Source organism: Aquarana catesbeiana, linkage group LG06 (assembly GCF_042186555.1).
Source record: "Aquarana catesbeiana isolate 2022-GZ linkage group LG06, ASM4218655v1, whole genome shotgun sequence".
Taxonomy (NCBI): Eukaryota; Metazoa; Chordata; class Amphibia; order Anura; family Ranidae; genus Aquarana; species Aquarana catesbeiana.
Window position 1 is genome coordinate 293,245,013 of NC_133329.1, and position 19,137 is coordinate 293,264,149.

The 19,137-nt window shown below is 42.9% G+C and overlaps 1 protein-coding gene across 2 annotated transcripts in view; it reads left to right on the plus strand.

Annotated features, from left to right (window-relative positions):
- The window catches only part of LOC141146825 (ras-related protein Rab-5B-like), a 99,538-nt gene that overhangs the window by 63,749 nt on the left and 16,652 nt on the right, over positions 1–19,137 (plus strand). For both annotated transcript variants that reach the window (XM_073633453.1, XM_073633452.1), the window contains 2 exons: positions 8,681–8,832; positions 16,309–16,431. In XM_073633453.1, the coding sequence (XP_073489554.1) occupies positions 8,681–8,832; positions 16,309–16,431 (275 nt within the window). The remainder of the gene's footprint in view (positions 1–8,680; positions 8,833–16,308; positions 16,432–19,137) is intronic.

The window sequence follows — 19,137 nt, forward strand, 5'->3', positions numbered from 1 at the left end:
CATCTTGGGAGACCCTGTGAAAGTGTGCCTAGTCTGTGCAATGCTGTACCCTATGCTAATACTCAACTAGTGTATGGTAGCGTTCAAAACATTCACCAATGCAAAGACCAGGATTGTCAGGACAGGAGGGACAATAATAGCGGGTGTCACGCCTATATCCGCGCTTGCTGCAGACACAACATCTTTTTTTGGGGGGGTTCGTTGGGTAGGGGTACTCTGGAGGACATAAAGAAAATGCCTCTCATGCAGCCGACTGCATTTGGTTGGGGATGTGAATGGGGGAAGTACGGGCGCTGCAGAAGCGGTGGGTTCCCAATTAGGATTGGCGAATGCAGCAGGAAGGGCATTATGGGCACGACGGGCCTGTGTTTGTCTTTTTGGTGGCAGCTGGACACTACTTGTGCTTGCCACCTCACCAGCTTGAACTGCACTTATGGGACTGGCCACGTCACCAAGTGTTGCTGCAGTGCTGGTTTGACTACGACCGGGGTGTACTAGGCCACTGGTGCTTGCCAGTTCACCAAAACGCTACAAAAAAAACTGTTAGCGATTGCAGGGATCAGGCCTGACTCTGCGAACGCTGCAGTTATGTGTTTAGTGTTTTGTAAGTGTCAGTGATCGATCGATACTGCACTTGGGTGGGCTGGGCTGGGCCGGGCGGAGGGGCAAAACGCAGGTGCTAGCAGGTATCTGGGCTGATCCCACTAACACTGCGTTTTTGGGAACCCTAAACTGCTGGGGACGCTAGTATAGATCTGATCGGATCAGATATTGATTCGTTCAGATACTATACCACTAAGGGAGGTGTACGGTGCGTGTGTGGGTGTTAGCGCTACTGGCACTAACCTGACGCTGCCTGGGGTTGGTGCTTGTCAGTTCACCAAAACGCTACCAAAAAAACTGTTAGCGATCGCAGGGATCAGGGCTGACTCTGCGAACGCTGCAGTTATGCGTTTAGTGTTTTGTAAGTGACAGTGATCGATACTGCACTTGGGTGGGCTGGGCTGGGCTGGGCCGGGCGGAGGGGCAAAACGCAGGTGCTAGCAGGTATCTGGACTGATCCCGCTAACACTGCGTTTTTGGGAACCCTAAACTGCTGGGGACACTAGTATAGATCTGATCGGATCAGATATTGATCCGTTCAGATACTATACCACTAAGGGAGGCGTATGCTGCGTGCGTGGGTATTAGCGGTACTGGCGCTAATCTGACGCTGCTTGGGGCGACGCATATCACCGCTGGGCGATCAGGGGGCTAAACCTTTATTCGGTAATAAACGGCGGGTGCCCTGACACTATAAAAAATAAACGAACTAACCAGCGTCACCCGTAACTCTTATACGGTGATCAGTGGTGAAAGGGTTAACTAGGGGGCAATCAAGGGGTTAAAACATTTATTAGGTAGTATATGGGGGTCCCTGTCGCTATAAAACGCTGACGGCGAACCTAAATATTTACCTCCCTAACTAGCGTCACCAGTGACACTAATACAGCGATCAGAAAAATGATCGCTTAGCGACACTGGTGACTGGGGGTGATCAAGGGGTTAAAACTTTATTAGGGGGGGTACCCTAGACCTAAAGGGGGCTAACACTCACTGACCTAACACTGTAACTGTCACAAACTGACACCAATGCAGTAATCAGAAAAAAAAAAAAAAAAACCTGCTTGGTGTCAGTTTGTGACAGGGGGGGGGTGATTGGGGGGGGATCGGGGGGGGATCGGGGTGTTTTGTGTGCCTGGCATGTTCTACTGTGTGTGTGTGTTTGTGTAACTCACAGTACAGTCTTCTCTCCTCGGTGCTGGAACGGAAAATACCAAGCCGAGGAGAGATGACATCATTTCCTCTGCCTCTGTGTACAATACAGAGGCAGGGAAATGATCCCATTGGCTGGGAGCGATCGCGGGGGGGGGGGGCACGAATGGATGGCCTCCCCCTCACCACCGATCGCCGGGGGAGATTTGCCGACCGCTGCAGGCACCGGGGGGGGTCCGATCGGCCCCCCCCACCCGCGGGCAGGCAAGGACGTACCTGTAAGTCCTTTTGCCTGCCCGTGCCGCTCTGAGGACGTATATGTTTGTGCGGCGGTCGGCAACTGGTTAAAGCCTAACTGAACCTTAAAGGGGTTGTAAAGGTATTTTTTTTATTTTTTAAAAATAACAAACATGTTATACTTACCTTCACTGTGCAGCTCGTTCTGCACAGAGTGGCCCCGAACCTGCTCTTCTGGGGTCCCTCGGCGGCTATCTCAGCTCCTCCCCGCAATAATTAACCACCTTAATGCGAGCTCCCTCGCATGGTGGTTAGTTATTGCGGGCGCGCTCCCGTGATACAGCCGGCGGCTATAGCCGCTCGCTGTATCACTCGGCCCCGCCCCCCAGCACGCCGCGTCATTGGATGTGATTGACAGCAGCGCGAGCCAATGGCTGCGCTGCTTCCAATCCATCCACTGTAGCCAATCAGCGGCCAGGCTGAGCAGCGGAATCGAGGACGTGAACGAGCAGCCGAATTTCGAGGGGTCAGGTAAGTAAAATGGGGGGGCTGGGGACGGTGGTATTGTTAGTAGTTTTTTCACCTTAATGCATAGAATGCATTAAGGTGAAAAAATGTTTACCTTTACAACCCCTTTAACTTTAAAAAAACATTACTGATGCATCCAAACAGGTGTGCAGTCTTGGATTTCTTTAAAAAGCAGCCACAGCCTGAGTAGAAAAGCCTGTCTCCTGCAAGCAGTCTGTTAAAAAGGACCCCTTCTTGTGTTAAAACATTGGTTTCTCCAAAAAGGTCCAACACACCCCTTGCTGAGTTAGAATTAGGAGTTTTGCTGATTGCAAAGCTTTATGTCTGGCTCACCAGGGTTGTGCCAGACCTCTAAAAGAAATTTAAAAGGAAAAAAAAATCCACTGCTTCTGCAAAGAGAACAGGGTACTTCTCCACAGTATGCTGGAATGGTGCAGGCTTCTCCACTCAAGCTGTGGCTGCCTAAAGAAAAAACTGCAAGACTGCACACCTTTTGTTTTGATGCACCTGTAATATATTTAGCTGATTAAACCACTTCAATACCGGGCACTTTCACCCCCTTCCTGCCCAGGCCAATTTTCAGCTTTCAGTGCTGTCACTCTCTGATAGACAATTGCTCGGTCATGCAACACTACACCCATATGAAATGTTGATCACTTGTTTGAGACAGAGCTTTCTTTTGGTGGTATTTAATCACAACTGGGTTTTTCTTATTTTTTGCTAAACAAACTAAAAACCGAAAATTATGAAAAAAATGTTTTTCTTAGTTTCTGTTATAAAATGTTGCAAATAAGTAATTTTTCTCCTTCGCTGATGAGGCGGCACTGATTGCCACTGATGGGGCTGCACTGATGATCCGTGCCTTGATTATCAGTGTAAATGTGCCCTGTCAGAATTGCCAGTTACCGGCTCTTCTTTCGTCATGCCGTGACAAGGTGTGAGGAAAGGAATGCCGATTAAATGGAAAGTTTGTTTACATGTGATCAGCTGTGATTGGACACAGCTAATCACATGGTTAAGTGTTGCTGTGATTGGCCCTTTACCTCGATCTGTAATCAGCTGTGTCCAAAGAACACAGCGATCACAGAGCACACCGAGTGCGCGCCTTAGGGGGCATGGTTCTGGGAGGACATCCATGAACGCTGAACGACCGCACTGTAGCCGTCTTAAGGGTTAAAGCAGTCGGGAAGCCGTTAAAGCTGAACATTCATTTGCACTTTAACCGCTTCACGCAACGCTAAATACTATTCAGCAGCTAGTTGCCATAACCCCGGTATTTTCAGGAAAGGCGTGCGGTTCTCTTTAAGATATAAAAGTGGTCTCTGCGGCAGATTCGCCGCAAGATCACTTTTATCAGTGGCGGGGAGGTGCCCACCCACCACGTTCCGGTCGTCTCTGCCGCTTACCAGAGCCGTCGGTAGTGGCGGAGACAATTGCGTCCGCTCCCCTCACTACCTGGATGCCGAGTGAGGGAAAGATGGCCCCCGCTCGGCTCCATTGCATTGGAGGGCGGAAGCGAGGTCAAAAGTCACTTCCGCCCAGTGCTCTTAAAGGAGAATTTTTTTTTTTTTTTTTTTTTTTTCCCAAAGTACATTTTTTTTTTTTTTTTTTTAATTGCATTTTAGTGTAAATATGAGATCTGAGGTCTTTTTGACCCCAGATCTCATATTTAAGAGGTCCTGTCATGCTTTTTTCTATTACAAGGGATGTTTACATTTCTTGTAATAGGAATAAAAGTGACCCAATTTTTTTTTTTTTTTTTTTTTAAAAAGGACAGTGTCAAAATAAAAAGTAAAATAAATAAGAAAAAATAAGAAAAACATTTTTTTTTAAAGCACCCCGTCCCACCGAGCTCACGCGCAGAAGCGAACGCATACATGAGTAGCGCCCGTATATGAAAACGATGTTCAAACCACATGTGTGAGGTATCTCTGCGATCGTTAGAGTGAGAGTGATAATTCTATCCCCAGACCTCCACTGTAACTCAAAAATGGTAACCTGTAGACATTTTTAAATGTCGCCTATGGAGATTTTTAAGGCTAAAAGTTTGTCGCCATTCCACGAGCGGGCGCAATTTTGAAGCGTGACATGTTGGGCATCAATTTACTCGGCGTAACATTATCTTTCACAATATGAAAAAAAATTAGGCTAACTTTACTGTTGTCTTATTTTTTCATTCAAAAAAGTGTATTTTTAAAAAAAAAAGGGGCACTTGTAAGACCGCTGCGCAAATACGGTGTGACAAAGTATTGCAATGACCGCCATTTTATTCCCTAGGGTGTTAGAAAAAATATATATATAATGTTTGGGGGTTCTAAGTAATTTTCTAGCAAAAAAAATGATTTTAACTTGTTAACACAAAGTCTGAAAAATAGGCCCTAACTTTAAGTGGTTAAGCGTTGGTATCATTGGGTTTCCTTAACCACTTGTGGACATTTACTGTGGCAGGGCGACTGCTCTGTGCCAGATCACATACCTAGTACGTGAGCTGAAATTTCTGGATCTGGGGCGCGTGCACTGCCAGCGACCCGCTCCTGCTGTGAGCATACACAACGGGAGCCCAGCGGCGTGTACCGTGGACTCCACTTCCACCAGCGCCCACCGATGACACAGGCAGAACGGCGATCTGCCTATGTAAACAAGGCAGACCGCCGTTTTGTCAGAGGGGAAGGTATTGATCCTGTGTTTTTGCAAAGCAGGAACATGGATGTTTGCCTTCCCCCAGTCAAAGCACCTCCCCCACAGTGAGTAAGCACAACCTAGGCATACATTTAACCCTTTGATCTCCCCTGATGTTAACCCCTTCCCTGCCAGTGTCAGTACAGTGACTGTGCATATTTTTTAGCACTGATCCCCCAAAACTGTCAGGTGTCCACCGCAATATCGCAGTCTAGATATAAGTCGCTGATTGCGGCCATTACTAGTAAAAAAAAAATTAAATTAATAAAAATATCCCATAGTTTGTAGACACTATAACTTTTGCTCAAACCAATCCATATACACATATTGATTTTTTTTTTTACCAAAAATATGTAACTGAATACAAATTAGCCTAAATTTGATGAAGAAATGAATTTGTTTACATTCTTTTATTAGGTATGTTTTATACTGGAACGTAAAAAAGATTTTTTTTTTTTTTTTTCAAAATTGTCTGCCTTTTTTAGTTAATAAAAATAAACAAAATATTGTTGCGCTACTATAAAAAGCAAATAATAGGAATAGCAGCCAGCATCAACAGTGTAGTAACAATGTGAAGAGAATCTAGGTATATATATATATATATATATATATATATATATATATATATATATATATATATATATATATATATATATATAAATGCAGCGCTAAACACAAATACAAAGATTAGCTACCACAATACATGTATGTGACAACCAATCCTTCAATGTGATGGCATAAAAGCCATATGTGAGAAAAGGAGGAAGGGGTAAACCTCATAAGAAAAAAGTGGAGTTCGTAATGAAATAAGTGTCCATCAATTTAAACAACGTGTTCTCCGGTGTCAAGAAGTGTATCATAGGTGCAATATGAATCACAGGAATGGTCTTCCTATGTAAAGCGTCCACAGGTGAAAATAGAAGGAGCACATACGCTTACCAGAAAAGGTGGACACGTTCGCCGTATGGCTAAGTGTCATTCAGGCCTGTGGATCAGCCGATCCGGATGGGTGCTTGCGAAGAAGCGTGTGTGGCAGATTCAGATGGTTCCTTTCAAACGACCATAGGCAGCCTGGGGACTTCTGACGTTCAGGGTGTAGGTGCAATCACCTTCCCGGCGGGTGGGTGACTGGGAAGTGTGACTTTCACTCCGCCAGTGTGGGGACATAAAAAAAGGGGAGAAGACTCCACATAGTGCTTGAATCCATAAGAACGGGTTTATTGTAAATCGAAAAAAGCAGCAGGTACAAACATGAACAGCAACAACGGTAGTAAAAAGTGATCACAATTGGAAAACAGCGTGGTACCAGAGGACAGATAGCTAATGGCGACCCGACATGTTTCGGACAAAGGGTCCTTCTACTGGGGCATATAGCTTATCGTCAGGTAACACGCTTACATATATAGACATAATACTAGTTTAAAATAAGTGTCAGCTGTGAACACCGCTGTAGAGCGGACTTCACAGCCAATAGGGGACCAGCAATGTGTAACCGTCCTGCATCACTGGTAAGTGTGTCACGATCAATACAGGAGATTCTGGTGATCCACGTCTTTTTCCGGCACTTCCGGTGACACAGGAAGCTGCCGGGATACGAGCGTCTGGCCCAATTGTGCAATGACACTGTCATCTGGTCTAGGGGTGGAGTTACTTCGTCCCATACCATGTATTTGCCTCTTCCTGATATGGAATCGAGGCTTGGAGCACATGGGTCAGCGCGTGATGATGTCACCCCGGACGACGTTGACATGTGACCTGGCACGAGGAGCCGTGATTGGTCGGTTAGGTCACGCGCGACAGTGATGCAGGACGGTTACACATTGCTGGTCCCCTATTGGCTGTGAAGTCCGCTCTACAGCGGTGTTCACAGCTGACACTTATTTTAAACTAGTATTATGTCTATATGTAAGCGTGTTTCCTGACGATAAGCTATATGCCCAGTAGAAGGACCCTTTGTCCGAAACATGTCGGGTTGCCATTAGCTATCTGTCCTCTGGTACCACACTGTTTTTATTCCAATTGTGATCACTTTTTACTACCGTTGTTGCTGTTCATGTTTGTACCTGCTGCTTTTTTCGATTTACAATAAACCCGTTCTTATGGATTCAAGCACTATGTGGAGTCTTCTCCCCTTTTTTTATGTCCCCACACTGGCGGAGTGAAAGTCACACTTCCCAGTCACCCACCCGCCGGGAAGGTGATTGCACCTACACCCTGAACGTCAGAAGTCCCCAGGCTGCCTATGGTCGTTTGAAAGGAACCATCTGAATCTGCCACACACGCTTCTTCGCAAGCACCCATCCGGATCGGCTGATCCACAGGCCTGAATGACACTTAGCCATACGGCGAACGTGTCCACCTTTTCTGGTAAGCGTATGTGCTCCTTCTATTTTGACCTATGGACGCTTTACATAGGCAGACCACTCCTGCGATTCATATTGCACCTATGATACACTTCTTGACACCGGAGAACACGTTGTTTAAATTGATGGACACTTATTTCATTACGAACGCCACTTTTTTCCCTCCCTCCTTTTAGTTTATAGTGCAAGAAAATAAGAAATGCAGTGGTGATCAAATACCACCGAAAGAAAGATCTATTTGTGGGGGAAAAAAGGACAAAAATGTTATTTGAGTACAGTGTCTCATAACTGCGCGATTGTCAATTAAAGTAACGCAGTACCGTATCGCAAAAAATGGTCTTGTCAGGAAGGGGGGTAATTATTCTGGAGCTGAAGTTTAAAGTTGTTTTCCTACCCAAACCTTGAGGCGCCTTTCACACGGACGGCTGTTCTGCCGCAGTTAAAAACATATAATATTTTCTGTGAAATTCAAGACTCCAGGAACTGCGATCAGCTGCATTTGTACAGTGAGATTACTTGCGTTTACCTGCGTTTACATGCAGCTGCGTTTAGCTGCGTTTGGAACATTCTTACCATTTCTGATGTGCTTCCTGTTGCTTTTCTTTCCTTGTTGCCGCTGCTATCCGCAGGAGAAATAGTATACTGTGATTGCCTGCAGTTATGTGCAGATAGCTGCGCTAAATCGCTCCTGGACGCAGTCAATTCTATTTTTTCTATCCGCATGTAACTAAATTGCAGCTAAACGCAGTGTGTGAATGGGGCCATAGGAAAGCATTGTGTGCTTTTAGCTGCAGTAGAAAACTAGAAAATCCGCAGCTAAAAGCACCATTCTATCCGTCCGTGTGAAAGGGGCCTAAAAGACAGCCTCTACCAAACCAGTACTTTATTGATTTGAGAAGATGTCATTCATTCTTTTTCTCAGTGTAAGAGACCAGAAGTTTGCAGAAAACTCCTCGACAGACACCTAGGTGACAATAAAATTCTGAGGTTCTGGACACTTTCCATTCTATCCAACAGTAGAGGGGAAAAGGTTTCAGCTGGCCTTGTTTTTATCACTTGATGGTTTATATGTTATAAATGAATTAATCTTTCCTTTTTATTGTCCTTTTTGTCTTTAGCTGCCTTCTTGGCTCAATCTGTGTGTCTGGATGATACAACTGTAAAGTTTGAAATCTGGGACACTGCAGGACAGGAACGATATCACAGCCTCGCCCCCATGTACTATAGAGGAGCTCAGGCTGCCATTGTGGTATTTGACATCACCAAACCGGTAAGAGCATATTCCTTTTTTATTATAGGCTTTAAACTACGATCTGCCTGCAGACATTTTGCGTGACGTGTTTTGTTACCAGTGACCAAGCAATTTTAGATGGTTCTCCATTTTAGTGTGGGTGTAGTCTCCTTGCATACTTGCACACAGGCAGAGGTCTAGAACAGCCTTTTTCAACCAGGGTGTCTTGAGATTTCTTCAGGGGTGCCTTGGCAAAATGCCTAAAAATGCATTCAAAAAATGTTTACAAGCCAGCAGGTGGGTCAAGCCTGCCTTTTAGTTACACAAAGCCTTTCTAGACACTGCCATCCTAACAACTAATGACATCAGTTAATAAGGAGCATGTCTGTTGCCTCCACAGCATCCTTGTTTGGCCCTCCTGTGCCCATCTCCCTCAGCACTGGGGCGACATTAGCAGACTGATGGAGAGAAATTGAGAGAGTGAAGAGAAACATTGGAATAGTCAGTACCAATGTGCAAAAGTGTATTTGCTTTGGAAGAATAAATCACCTCTAGTGTTGGGTGTCTTACGTGTGGATGTTGCTGCATTATGTAAAGCTATTAGAATTGTTTTTTACATTTTAGAAAGGGGTGTCTGGAGACTATCCATAATTTTAAAGAGTGCCTTGCGATTGTCTGTAATTTTAAAGGGTGCCTCGACTGAAAAAAGGTTAAGAAACGCTGGTCTAGATTACCAGTTACTTTCTGACCACATTTCAACATGTTTGAGCATTTTCACTTTGGTTACTTTATCAGTTTTTCTATTAAAAGTTTCCAGGATGTAACATTGGGCCAGTGTCGTGTTTTTACTGTTCGTCCCTGGATATCACATATGTATTGCACAATCTCTTGTAGGGTTTTTTTCTTCCCACAAAATAACCACAGCACTCTTTGTATGCTGTAAAAGAGATAAAGATCCTTCAACTATCCAGATTTCACAACCTGCTGTCGTCAAATCTGTTAAGGGCTCATTTACACTTGCTTCGGCTTCAACATGGCTTTGGACAGGCTTTATTAAAGCTCTCTGAACACCAGCCAAAGCCCCTGTAACTAAATAAAATGGTTAGCTTACAGTCCTGTTTACACCTGCTTTGGCTTTGCTTCACATATTATACCCCATGCAGCTTCAGTGGTGCTTTAAAGTGTCTTCAAAGCCTCCATAGAAGTCTATGGCAAAGCTCGCTTGAAGCCTCATCGAAGCACCAAGAAAAAGCAGGTGTAAACAGGACTGTAAGCTAACCATTTTATTTAGTGACAGGAGATTTGACTAGCATTCAGAGAGCTTTAACAAAACGTGCCTGAACCCATGTTTTGAAGCAAGTGTAATGCCGCGTACACACAGTCAGAATTTCCGACAACAAATGTTCAATGTGAGCTCGTTGTCAGAAATTCCAACCGTGTGTAGGCTCCATCGGACATTTGTTGTCGGAATTTCCGACAACAAAAATTTGAGAGCTGGATCTTAAATTTTCTGACAACAAAATCCGTTGTTGTAAATCCCAAACGTGTGTACACAATTCCGACGCACAAAATTCCATGCATGCTCTGAATAATGTAGAAGAGCCACACTGGCTATTGAACTTCTTTTTTCTCGGCTCGTCGTACGTGTTGTACGTCACCGCGTTCTTGGCGATCAGAATTTCCAACAACATTTGTGCAACCGTGTGTATGCAAGACAAGTTTGAGCCAACATTCGTCGGAAATAAATCCAGGATTTTGTTGAAGGAATGTCCGTCTGTACGTGGCATTAGTGTTTTTTTTTATTATATAACCTATGTTATACTTGCCTGTATTCTATGTAATAGAATTGTACAGGGCAGCCTTAATCCTCCTCTTTGGGGGTCTCCTGCCAGCACCCCTGGCTCCTCCTCTTCTTGGTGTGCCACCATAGGAAGCCGCTTCCTATGGTGACACACCTGCGGGCTCAATCCCAAGCCACGCTGCCTTTGTCCATAGACACAGCAAAGCCTGTGAGAGCGGAAAGAGCCACTACAGATGGACAGAGCGCTGGATCAAGTGAGGGCTCCCAAAAGGGGAAGCTCTGCTTGTTTTTTTTCTGGGGGGGCTGGACCTCCTCTTTAAATTATTATTATTATTTTTTTGTTTAAAAATAACAAACATGCTATACTTACCTGCTCTGTGAAATAGTTTTGCACAGAGCAGCCCAGATCCTCTTCTTCTCGGGTCCTTTTCTGGAGCTCCTGGCCCCTTTTTCCTGCCGAGTGGCCCTACAGCAAACCGCTTGCTGTGTTTGTTGTGGGGCCGAGCCACTGCTCTGTGTGTTCATTCAGATACAGAGCTGCGGCTCAGCCCCGCCCCTCTCTCTCCTCATTGGATCACCGTCTCAGGCAATCGGAAGGGAGAGTCCTGGGCAGCCGAGGCTCTGGTGCAACATCCCTGGATCAAGATGGGGCTCAGTTAAGTATTAGGGGGGCTGAGGGGGGTGCTGCACACTGAAGGTTTTTTATCTTATTGCATAGAAGGAAAACTGACTTTAGAACCACATTGCATTGCTGGGGGGAGAGCACACCCAGCATTAAGCGAGTCATATTGTGTAGATATGCTGTACATACTTAGACATTATGGCAACTGCTAACCATTCCCCACCTCCGGCTTAAAGTCCAACTCTAGAGCCCTTAAAAATGTATCCCTTGTGTACAGGGTCCCAATGTCCCTGCACAGGATTTTCCCACAATCCTCCCCTCTGTGTTAGAGATGCCAAAACGAGCAAGGCACGTATCTTCATATATTTTGGAGATGCCAGGTCCTGCAGCCTTTTTAGACCTGTGTTCAAACTTACAGATGTACAACTGAGGGACGACTCAACAGCCTACCTGCTCTACCTGGCTCGCCTCTTAATGTGCAAAGTTACCAAACTATACCTATGCTTAATATTGAAAAATTACCAAAAAATACCCATTGTGACCTATATACAATAGTTAAATAAAGTTTACAGTGCCTGAATATGTGCAATAATTGATCCAATGCACAGACTTCATTCATACAGAAAACAGTATATTCAAAAAAGTCCTCCTTGCTCAGTAAATACAGTATCTTAAAGTGCTCCATGCCCAGCCGTGCTCCAGTCTTTTTCATCAATAAAGTGCGCTTCCACCACACTCCTTTGCACTGTTCATCCACCTCTTCATCCACAAGAACTCACCGGAATTTATTGACCCTCTTTAGGTAGCAAGCAGGTCAAATAGAGTTTTCTCCATTCACCATTATTCCACTTTATTCTTCTGCCACACTTATCAATACGCCTCTCACATAGGATAAAATCGATTCCCTATTCTGTTTCCATTGCCCTACTTTCACCACTAATTGCCACTTTATTTATCCTTTTTAGGTCACTTCATCAATTTTGTTGTTTTTCACCACTGGACACACCTTGGTCACTAGGGGTCTATGTTTCTTTTGGGGGTCTCTGCGTGTGCAAGTCCTTGGTTATGGGGTGTTCCATCACCTCAGCTCCCGGGACAGACCATTCCCATGGCTCCGGTTCTGCTCACACTGCACACCGTCGCTACTCACAGACATGTAAGTACTTCGGGTGTACGACATTACTATGTCTTGACCTGCTGTACTTACTCATATCAGGATTATTTCCTATAACTTATATATTTTTCATAGACACTTCTAAACATCCGCCCCTGAATCAGTGTATTTCACACAGAAACACGTCGGGCCTTAAGGATGTAGTTACATGCCCTACCAACATAATATCAGGATATGTCATACTCATTTTTAACCTGTGTATCATTTATCGAGCTGCCAGCTGTCACGTGAATTGACTATGCTATATATATGTGCCAAGTGTTTACTATGTATACATCTATTCATATGATGTTACTATTTTATGCATACGTACATTATGATGACATTCACTCATTGACTTCTGTATATGAATGTTACTATTGATCTGTATTTGTATTCAGTATGCATATGTATTAATATGATAACACTTCATTACCTATTTTTCCATATGATGTTTACCATTCACATGCATTTACAATTTTTTACTCTAATAAAACCAACCACGTTTTCTACATGAGTCTACCACCTCATTTAAAGTCCCAATTTCCCTTTTTTTGTCTTAAATGACACTCGTTACCTGAACACCCAAGACCTCCTCCCAGGCATCATCCTGCAGTGTAGGTATATCATTTTGCCATCACAGGTCAGTTGACTTCAGTATAAATCACACAAGTAGGAAACATAAACATAAGGGAAATACAAAGACACTGAATTTCAAAAGCGCCAACTTCCCTAAACTACGAACCTTGCTAAAAGATATAAATTGGGATAAAATCTAATGTTGGCCATACACTATATGAAAAATCGGCCGAAATTCGGTCATTTAGACAGTTTGTTCGTTTTTCGGCCAGTTAATGGACACAAAATCAATCATTGGGACGTTTTTGAGCCGAAAAATGAAGGACAAGTTTGGAAATTTTCTGATGAACGAATGATAAATTGAAAGGTTAATGTGTTTCAGTTCAAACTGTCTGCACTAGGTATATGTAAAAAAATTAACAAAAAATGCATTAATTTATGTCCACTGAACGATTTATCGGTTATTACATGATGGCATCGTTTGCGCTCATGGCCGAATGTTCGTTTTTGTTTTTTTGAAAATGGGTTCGGCCAATTTTTTGTATAGTGTATGGCCAGCATTAGGAACAAAGAACATGGAGGAGAGATGGGTTCGCTTTAAGAGCATATTAAATAAGGGCATTAGCCAGTGCATCCCATTGGGTAATACATTTAAAAGAGCGAACAAACATCCTGGATGGCTTAACTCCAATGTAAAAATGCATATAAAAGCAAAAGAGAAGGCCTTCAAAAATACAAGGTTGTGAGGGATCATCCTCAGCATTCAGACTTTATAAAGAATGCAATAAGAAATGTAAGGGTGCAATTAGGGCGGCTAGTATAAAAAAAAAATCCCAAGAAATTCTTTAAGTATATAAACAGTAAAAAAAAAGGGAGGACAGACCATATTGGCCCCATAAAGAATGAGGAAGGACATCTGATTACAAAGGATGGGGAGATGGCGAAGGTATTGAATTTATTCTTCTCCTCAGTCTTCACAAGGGAATTGGGGGGCTTCAGTAACCAAAACTGCAGTGTTTATCCTCGTGACACATCACAGGAAGCATCCTCATGGCTAACAGACAGGATTAGGATTAGACTTGGGAACTTAACATTAATAAATCACCGGGACTCAAGTTATTGCCAGACCATTGTTCCTAATTTTTACTGACAGTCTACTGACTGGAATGGTACCAGCAGATTAGAGAAAAGCCAATGTAGCACCGATATTTTAAAAAGGGCCCAAAATACATCTCTGGGAATTACAGACCAGTTAGCCTAACATCAATAGTATGCAAGCTCTTAGAGGGCATAAGGGATTATATACAAGATTTTAGTAATGAAAACGGTATCATTAGCAGTAATCAGCATGGATTCATGAAGAATCGTTCTTGCCAAACCAATGTATTAACCTTGTGTGAGGAGGTGAGTTGCCATCTAGATAAAGGAAGGCCCATAGACATGGTGTATCTGGATTTTGCAAAAGCATTTGACACAGTTCCCCATAAATGTTTACTGTACAAAATAAGGTCAGTTGGCATGGACCTTTTATCGGACATGGATTGAAAACTGGCTACAAGGGTGAGTTCAGAGGGTGGTGATAAATGGGGAGTACTCGGAATGATCAGGGGTGGGTAGTGGGATCCCACAGGGTTCTGTGCTGGGACCAATCCTATTTAATTTGTTCATAAACGACCTGGAGGATGGGGTAAACAGTTCAATCTCTGTATTTGCAGACGATACGAAGCTAAGCAGGGCAATAACTCTGCAGAATGTGGAAACCTTGCAAGAAGATCTGAACAAATTAATAGGGTGGGCAACTACATGGCAAATGAGGTTTAACCCTTTCATGACTAAGCCTATTTTTGAAATTTGGTGTTTACAAGTTAAAATCCATATTTTTTGCTAGAAAATTACTTAGAACCCCCAAACATTATATATATTTTTTTAGCAGAGAATCTAGAGAATAAAATGGAGATTGTTGCAATATTTTATATCACACGGTATTTGTGCAGCGTGTTTTAAACGCAAATTTTTGGAAAAGGGACACTTCCACGAATTTTTAAAAATCCAAACAGTAAAGTTACCCCAATTTTTTTGTATAATGTGAAAGATGATGTTACGCCGAGTAAATAGATACCAAACATGTCAGGCTTTATAATTGCACGCACTCGTGGAATGGCGACAAACTATGGTAGCTATGAATTTCCATAGGCGACGCTTTAAATTTTTTTTTACAGTTACCAGGTTAGAGTTACAGAGGAGGTCTAGGGCTAGAATTATTGCTCTCGCTCTGATGATCGCGGCGATACCTCACATGTGTTATTTGAACACCGTTTACATATGCACACGCAACTTCCGTATGCGCTTTCTTCGCTGCGCGAGCTCGCGGGGACGAGGGCGCTTTAACATTTTTTTTTTTTTATATTGTTTTTATTTATTTTTATACTTAAAAATTGTGTTTAAAAAAAAATGTTTTTTTTTTTTACTTTTATTGCTGTCACAAGGAATGTAAACATCCCTTGTGACAGTAATAGGTGGTGACAGGTACTCTTTATGGAGGGATCGGGGGTCTAAAAGACCCCCCCGTCCCTCCTTTACACTTCAAAGTATTCAGATCGCTGAAAACGACGATTCTGAATACTGTGTATTTTTTTTAATTCGGCGCCATTGGCAGCCGAGTAAACGGGTTGCATTAAAAAAGGGATTAATTCCAGGGATAAAGCGATAATTTTCCCACTCTACAATACTCTGGTCCGGCTGCACCTGGAGTATGCTGTCCAGTTCTGGGCACCAGTCCTCAGGAAGGATGTACTGGAAATGGAGCGAGTACAAAGAAGGGCAACAAAGCTAATAAATGGTCTGGAGGATATTGGTTATGAAGAAAGGTTGTGAGCACTGAACTTATTCTCTCTGGAGAAGAGACACTTAAGAGGGGATATGATTTCAATTTACAAATACCATACTAGTGACCCCACAATAGGGATAAAACGTTTTCGCAGAAGGGAGTTTAACAAGACACGTGGCCACTCATTAAAATTAGAAGAAAAGAGGTTTAACCTTAAAATACGTAGAGGGTTCTTTACTGTAAGAGCGGCAAGGATGTAGACTTCCCTTCCACAGGCGGTGGCCTCAGCGGGGGGGCATCGATAGTTTCAAAAAACTATTAGATAAGCACCTGAAGGACCGCAACATACAGGGATATACAATGTAATACTGACATATAATCACACACATAGGTTGGACTTGTGTCTTTTTTTTCAACCTCACCTACTATGTAACTATATATGGTATTATGACATGATAGTGTTGAATACAATGTTTGAAACAATTCTACTGAATACACAATGTTTAGATGTTCTTTTACTTTATTGTACACAGGAAACATTTGATCGTGCAAAGGCATGGGTAAAAGAGTTACAACGGCAGGCAAGTCCTAATATCGTGATTGCTTTGGCTGGCAACAAGTCAGATTTGGCAGAGAAGAGGATGGTGGAATTTGAAGTAAGTATTAAACTGTGGAAAAGTGGATGAATGCATGAAGCTACTTTGAGCCTCAGCTGACTCAAATATGAATACTTTTAGTAGTTTCTTTTGGATTATTTTAGTAAAGCTTGTATTTATGTCTGGTTTCTCTGAAGAATTGGATACTGGTAACTAAAGCCTACTGAATATAATATAGACGTTGTAATTTACAGTAGATCGAAGCCCTAAAGCCCCTTTCACACTTGGGGGGAGTCTCCGTCAAAGGGATCTGCCTGCTGATCCCCCACTGAGCAGGCGGATGACAGGTTCGTAGACACGGACACAGCCCGCTGTACTCTATGGGGTGGTCAGATGGAAACGGTCTTCCTGTCCATTTCCATCCGACTGTCATCCAATTCAATCCGCTAGTTGGCTGGGGAAGTTTTTGGCAGACCGGATCGGATGTAGGCATGTGTAAACGAACATGTCCATTTACATCCGTCTCCCCCATAGAGAACTTTGGGTGGTCCGAAATACAGAGGGGTAGACCAGATCAGTCCGCTCATGTGAAAGAGGCCTAACTGAATGAAATTCAGTTTACTAAAGAACTGTGTTTTAAATTAATGTACCTGTTTTTGCCTTTTTTACATATAGGATTGCAGTCAGTGGGTAGCCTGATTCTTCATGATAAAATTTGTAAACGTATATGGAATAACAGGCATAGATTATGTGCAGATGATTTTTGTCAGAATTATAGCCATAGTATGATTAAGTCTGTTAAGTATTTGCAATTACCTTGGCCAACCACCTATGCCTGTCTATAGATTATTAACAATACTATGAAATTGATGCATTTCACTAAACAGCACATCTAACCCATGCAACAAAAAAACTTTAAAATTATGGTAATTTGTTCGCTTGAGCACCCAGTTTTATACAGCCACTTTTACAGGAATGTGTGCGTTAGGAATAGTGTATCGGCATTTCTGATCCAGAGTAAATTCAGTCTCCAGCTTGCAGCACTAAAAGAGGAGGTCCGCCCATCCCTGCAAAAATTAAAAGCCAACAGCTACAAATACTGCAGCTGCTGACTTTTAATAATAGGACATTTGCCTATCCTAGAGTCCAGCGATGTCGGCAACGCAGCTGATGTTTCCGTCAGGTGCTGCCGCCGCCATTGCCTCTCGGCAATCTCATCGGGAGAGCAGAGCAGCGGGCAGTCATCTGAGAGCCGAATGGCGCTCTGAAGTAAGCTATTATACAGCATATTTTCATAAATGACATCCACTGGGGAGCTTAGTGTTATATATCAGTGGGAACTATAGCAGATTTTTTTTTACCTTAACAAACACTTTAAGTGTATTCAATCATCATAGACTGACTTGAGATAAAGCAGGAGGGAGTGAAATACCATGAGGTGGGGGGGATTACCAGTAGAAATTGTTCTTTTTAGTTCAATAACAAATGATTTGAAGATGGTATTGTTGCTTTTATTCATGTACGTGGATACATGTTACTTTTAATATTTTGTATCAATAAAAACTAATTTTTTATTATTATGCTATTGTAAATGTTTGGGTACCGAGATAGTCCATCCTCCCTTTGTTTCTGGGGGCACAGAGGGGTTTGTCCCCAGGTTTCTATAGTCCACATGTATGTAGGTAGATAACCTACAAAACCTGTATTCTTGATCAGGGAACAGATTTGGGAAACCCTGTTCTAGCATTTTCCGTTTCCTGAATCATCAAGTTGTACATTACTTAATTGTGATGTGAAGTAATCGCAATGCTAAATCTTCCATCCTAGCTGTTCTGTATCTGATTGCAATTGGTTAAAGATCTGCTTCCATTTTTTCACAGCTTATAACCTGTTGTTGAGTTCCAAATAAGTTACATGCCCTTGTGTAAGAACATCAAACTCCAGGCAAGGTAGTGGTTTTCCCAAATCAACTGATTAGTAACTATGTTGAGCCAGTCTTATGATGCAGACAGCACAGCCAGGTCCTGCATTCTTTGGAACCTTCACATATACTCCAGCTGAGCAACACAGCCTGGGCAGAGATCAGCTGTTGTTATTGGACAACAAAGGAGCAGACGCAGACTTCACTCTGCTCTCTCATTCTCTCTGGAAGCTCTTAGTGCTTAAAGAATAATTCCGGGCATGGGTATATTATACTTGGTTACATTGTAACCATGTATATACTATACTTGGTCAGTCCCCCTGAAAGCTGGAAATCGCTGGAGTAAACACCAGTACATCGTGATCTCCACTTGCTTCTGGGTCCTATGCCGCATTGCCGAGTGGTTGAACTCCTCCTTACTAAGCACAGGAGGTCGGCTGCTATGTAAAGGCACTATTTAAAGAATATTTTGCATTTTCTGAAGGAGTACAAAGTAAATTGGACAAAGGCGGAGATGTGGGGTCACACACTCCACCCTGTCCAAAGCAAAGCATTCTGTATGATATAAGCAGTGTGTGTGTATGCATGTATTTACTGTATGTATGTGTGTAAAGGTATGTGCGTATATAATATATATTTATTAAGCACTATGTATAATATAAGCCATGCCTAAAATGATTTTTAAACAGACAGTACTATTCAGTACAATACAGCATGACTAGTTTACAATGTTGGTGTTCCTTATTCCAGTCCTAGGTGCTACTGTGCAGGGGAATGAAATCAAGAGAGAGTCCTGTACTTTTGCAAGAGATAAGCTCGCAAACATGTAATCTTTTTTCCTGGTG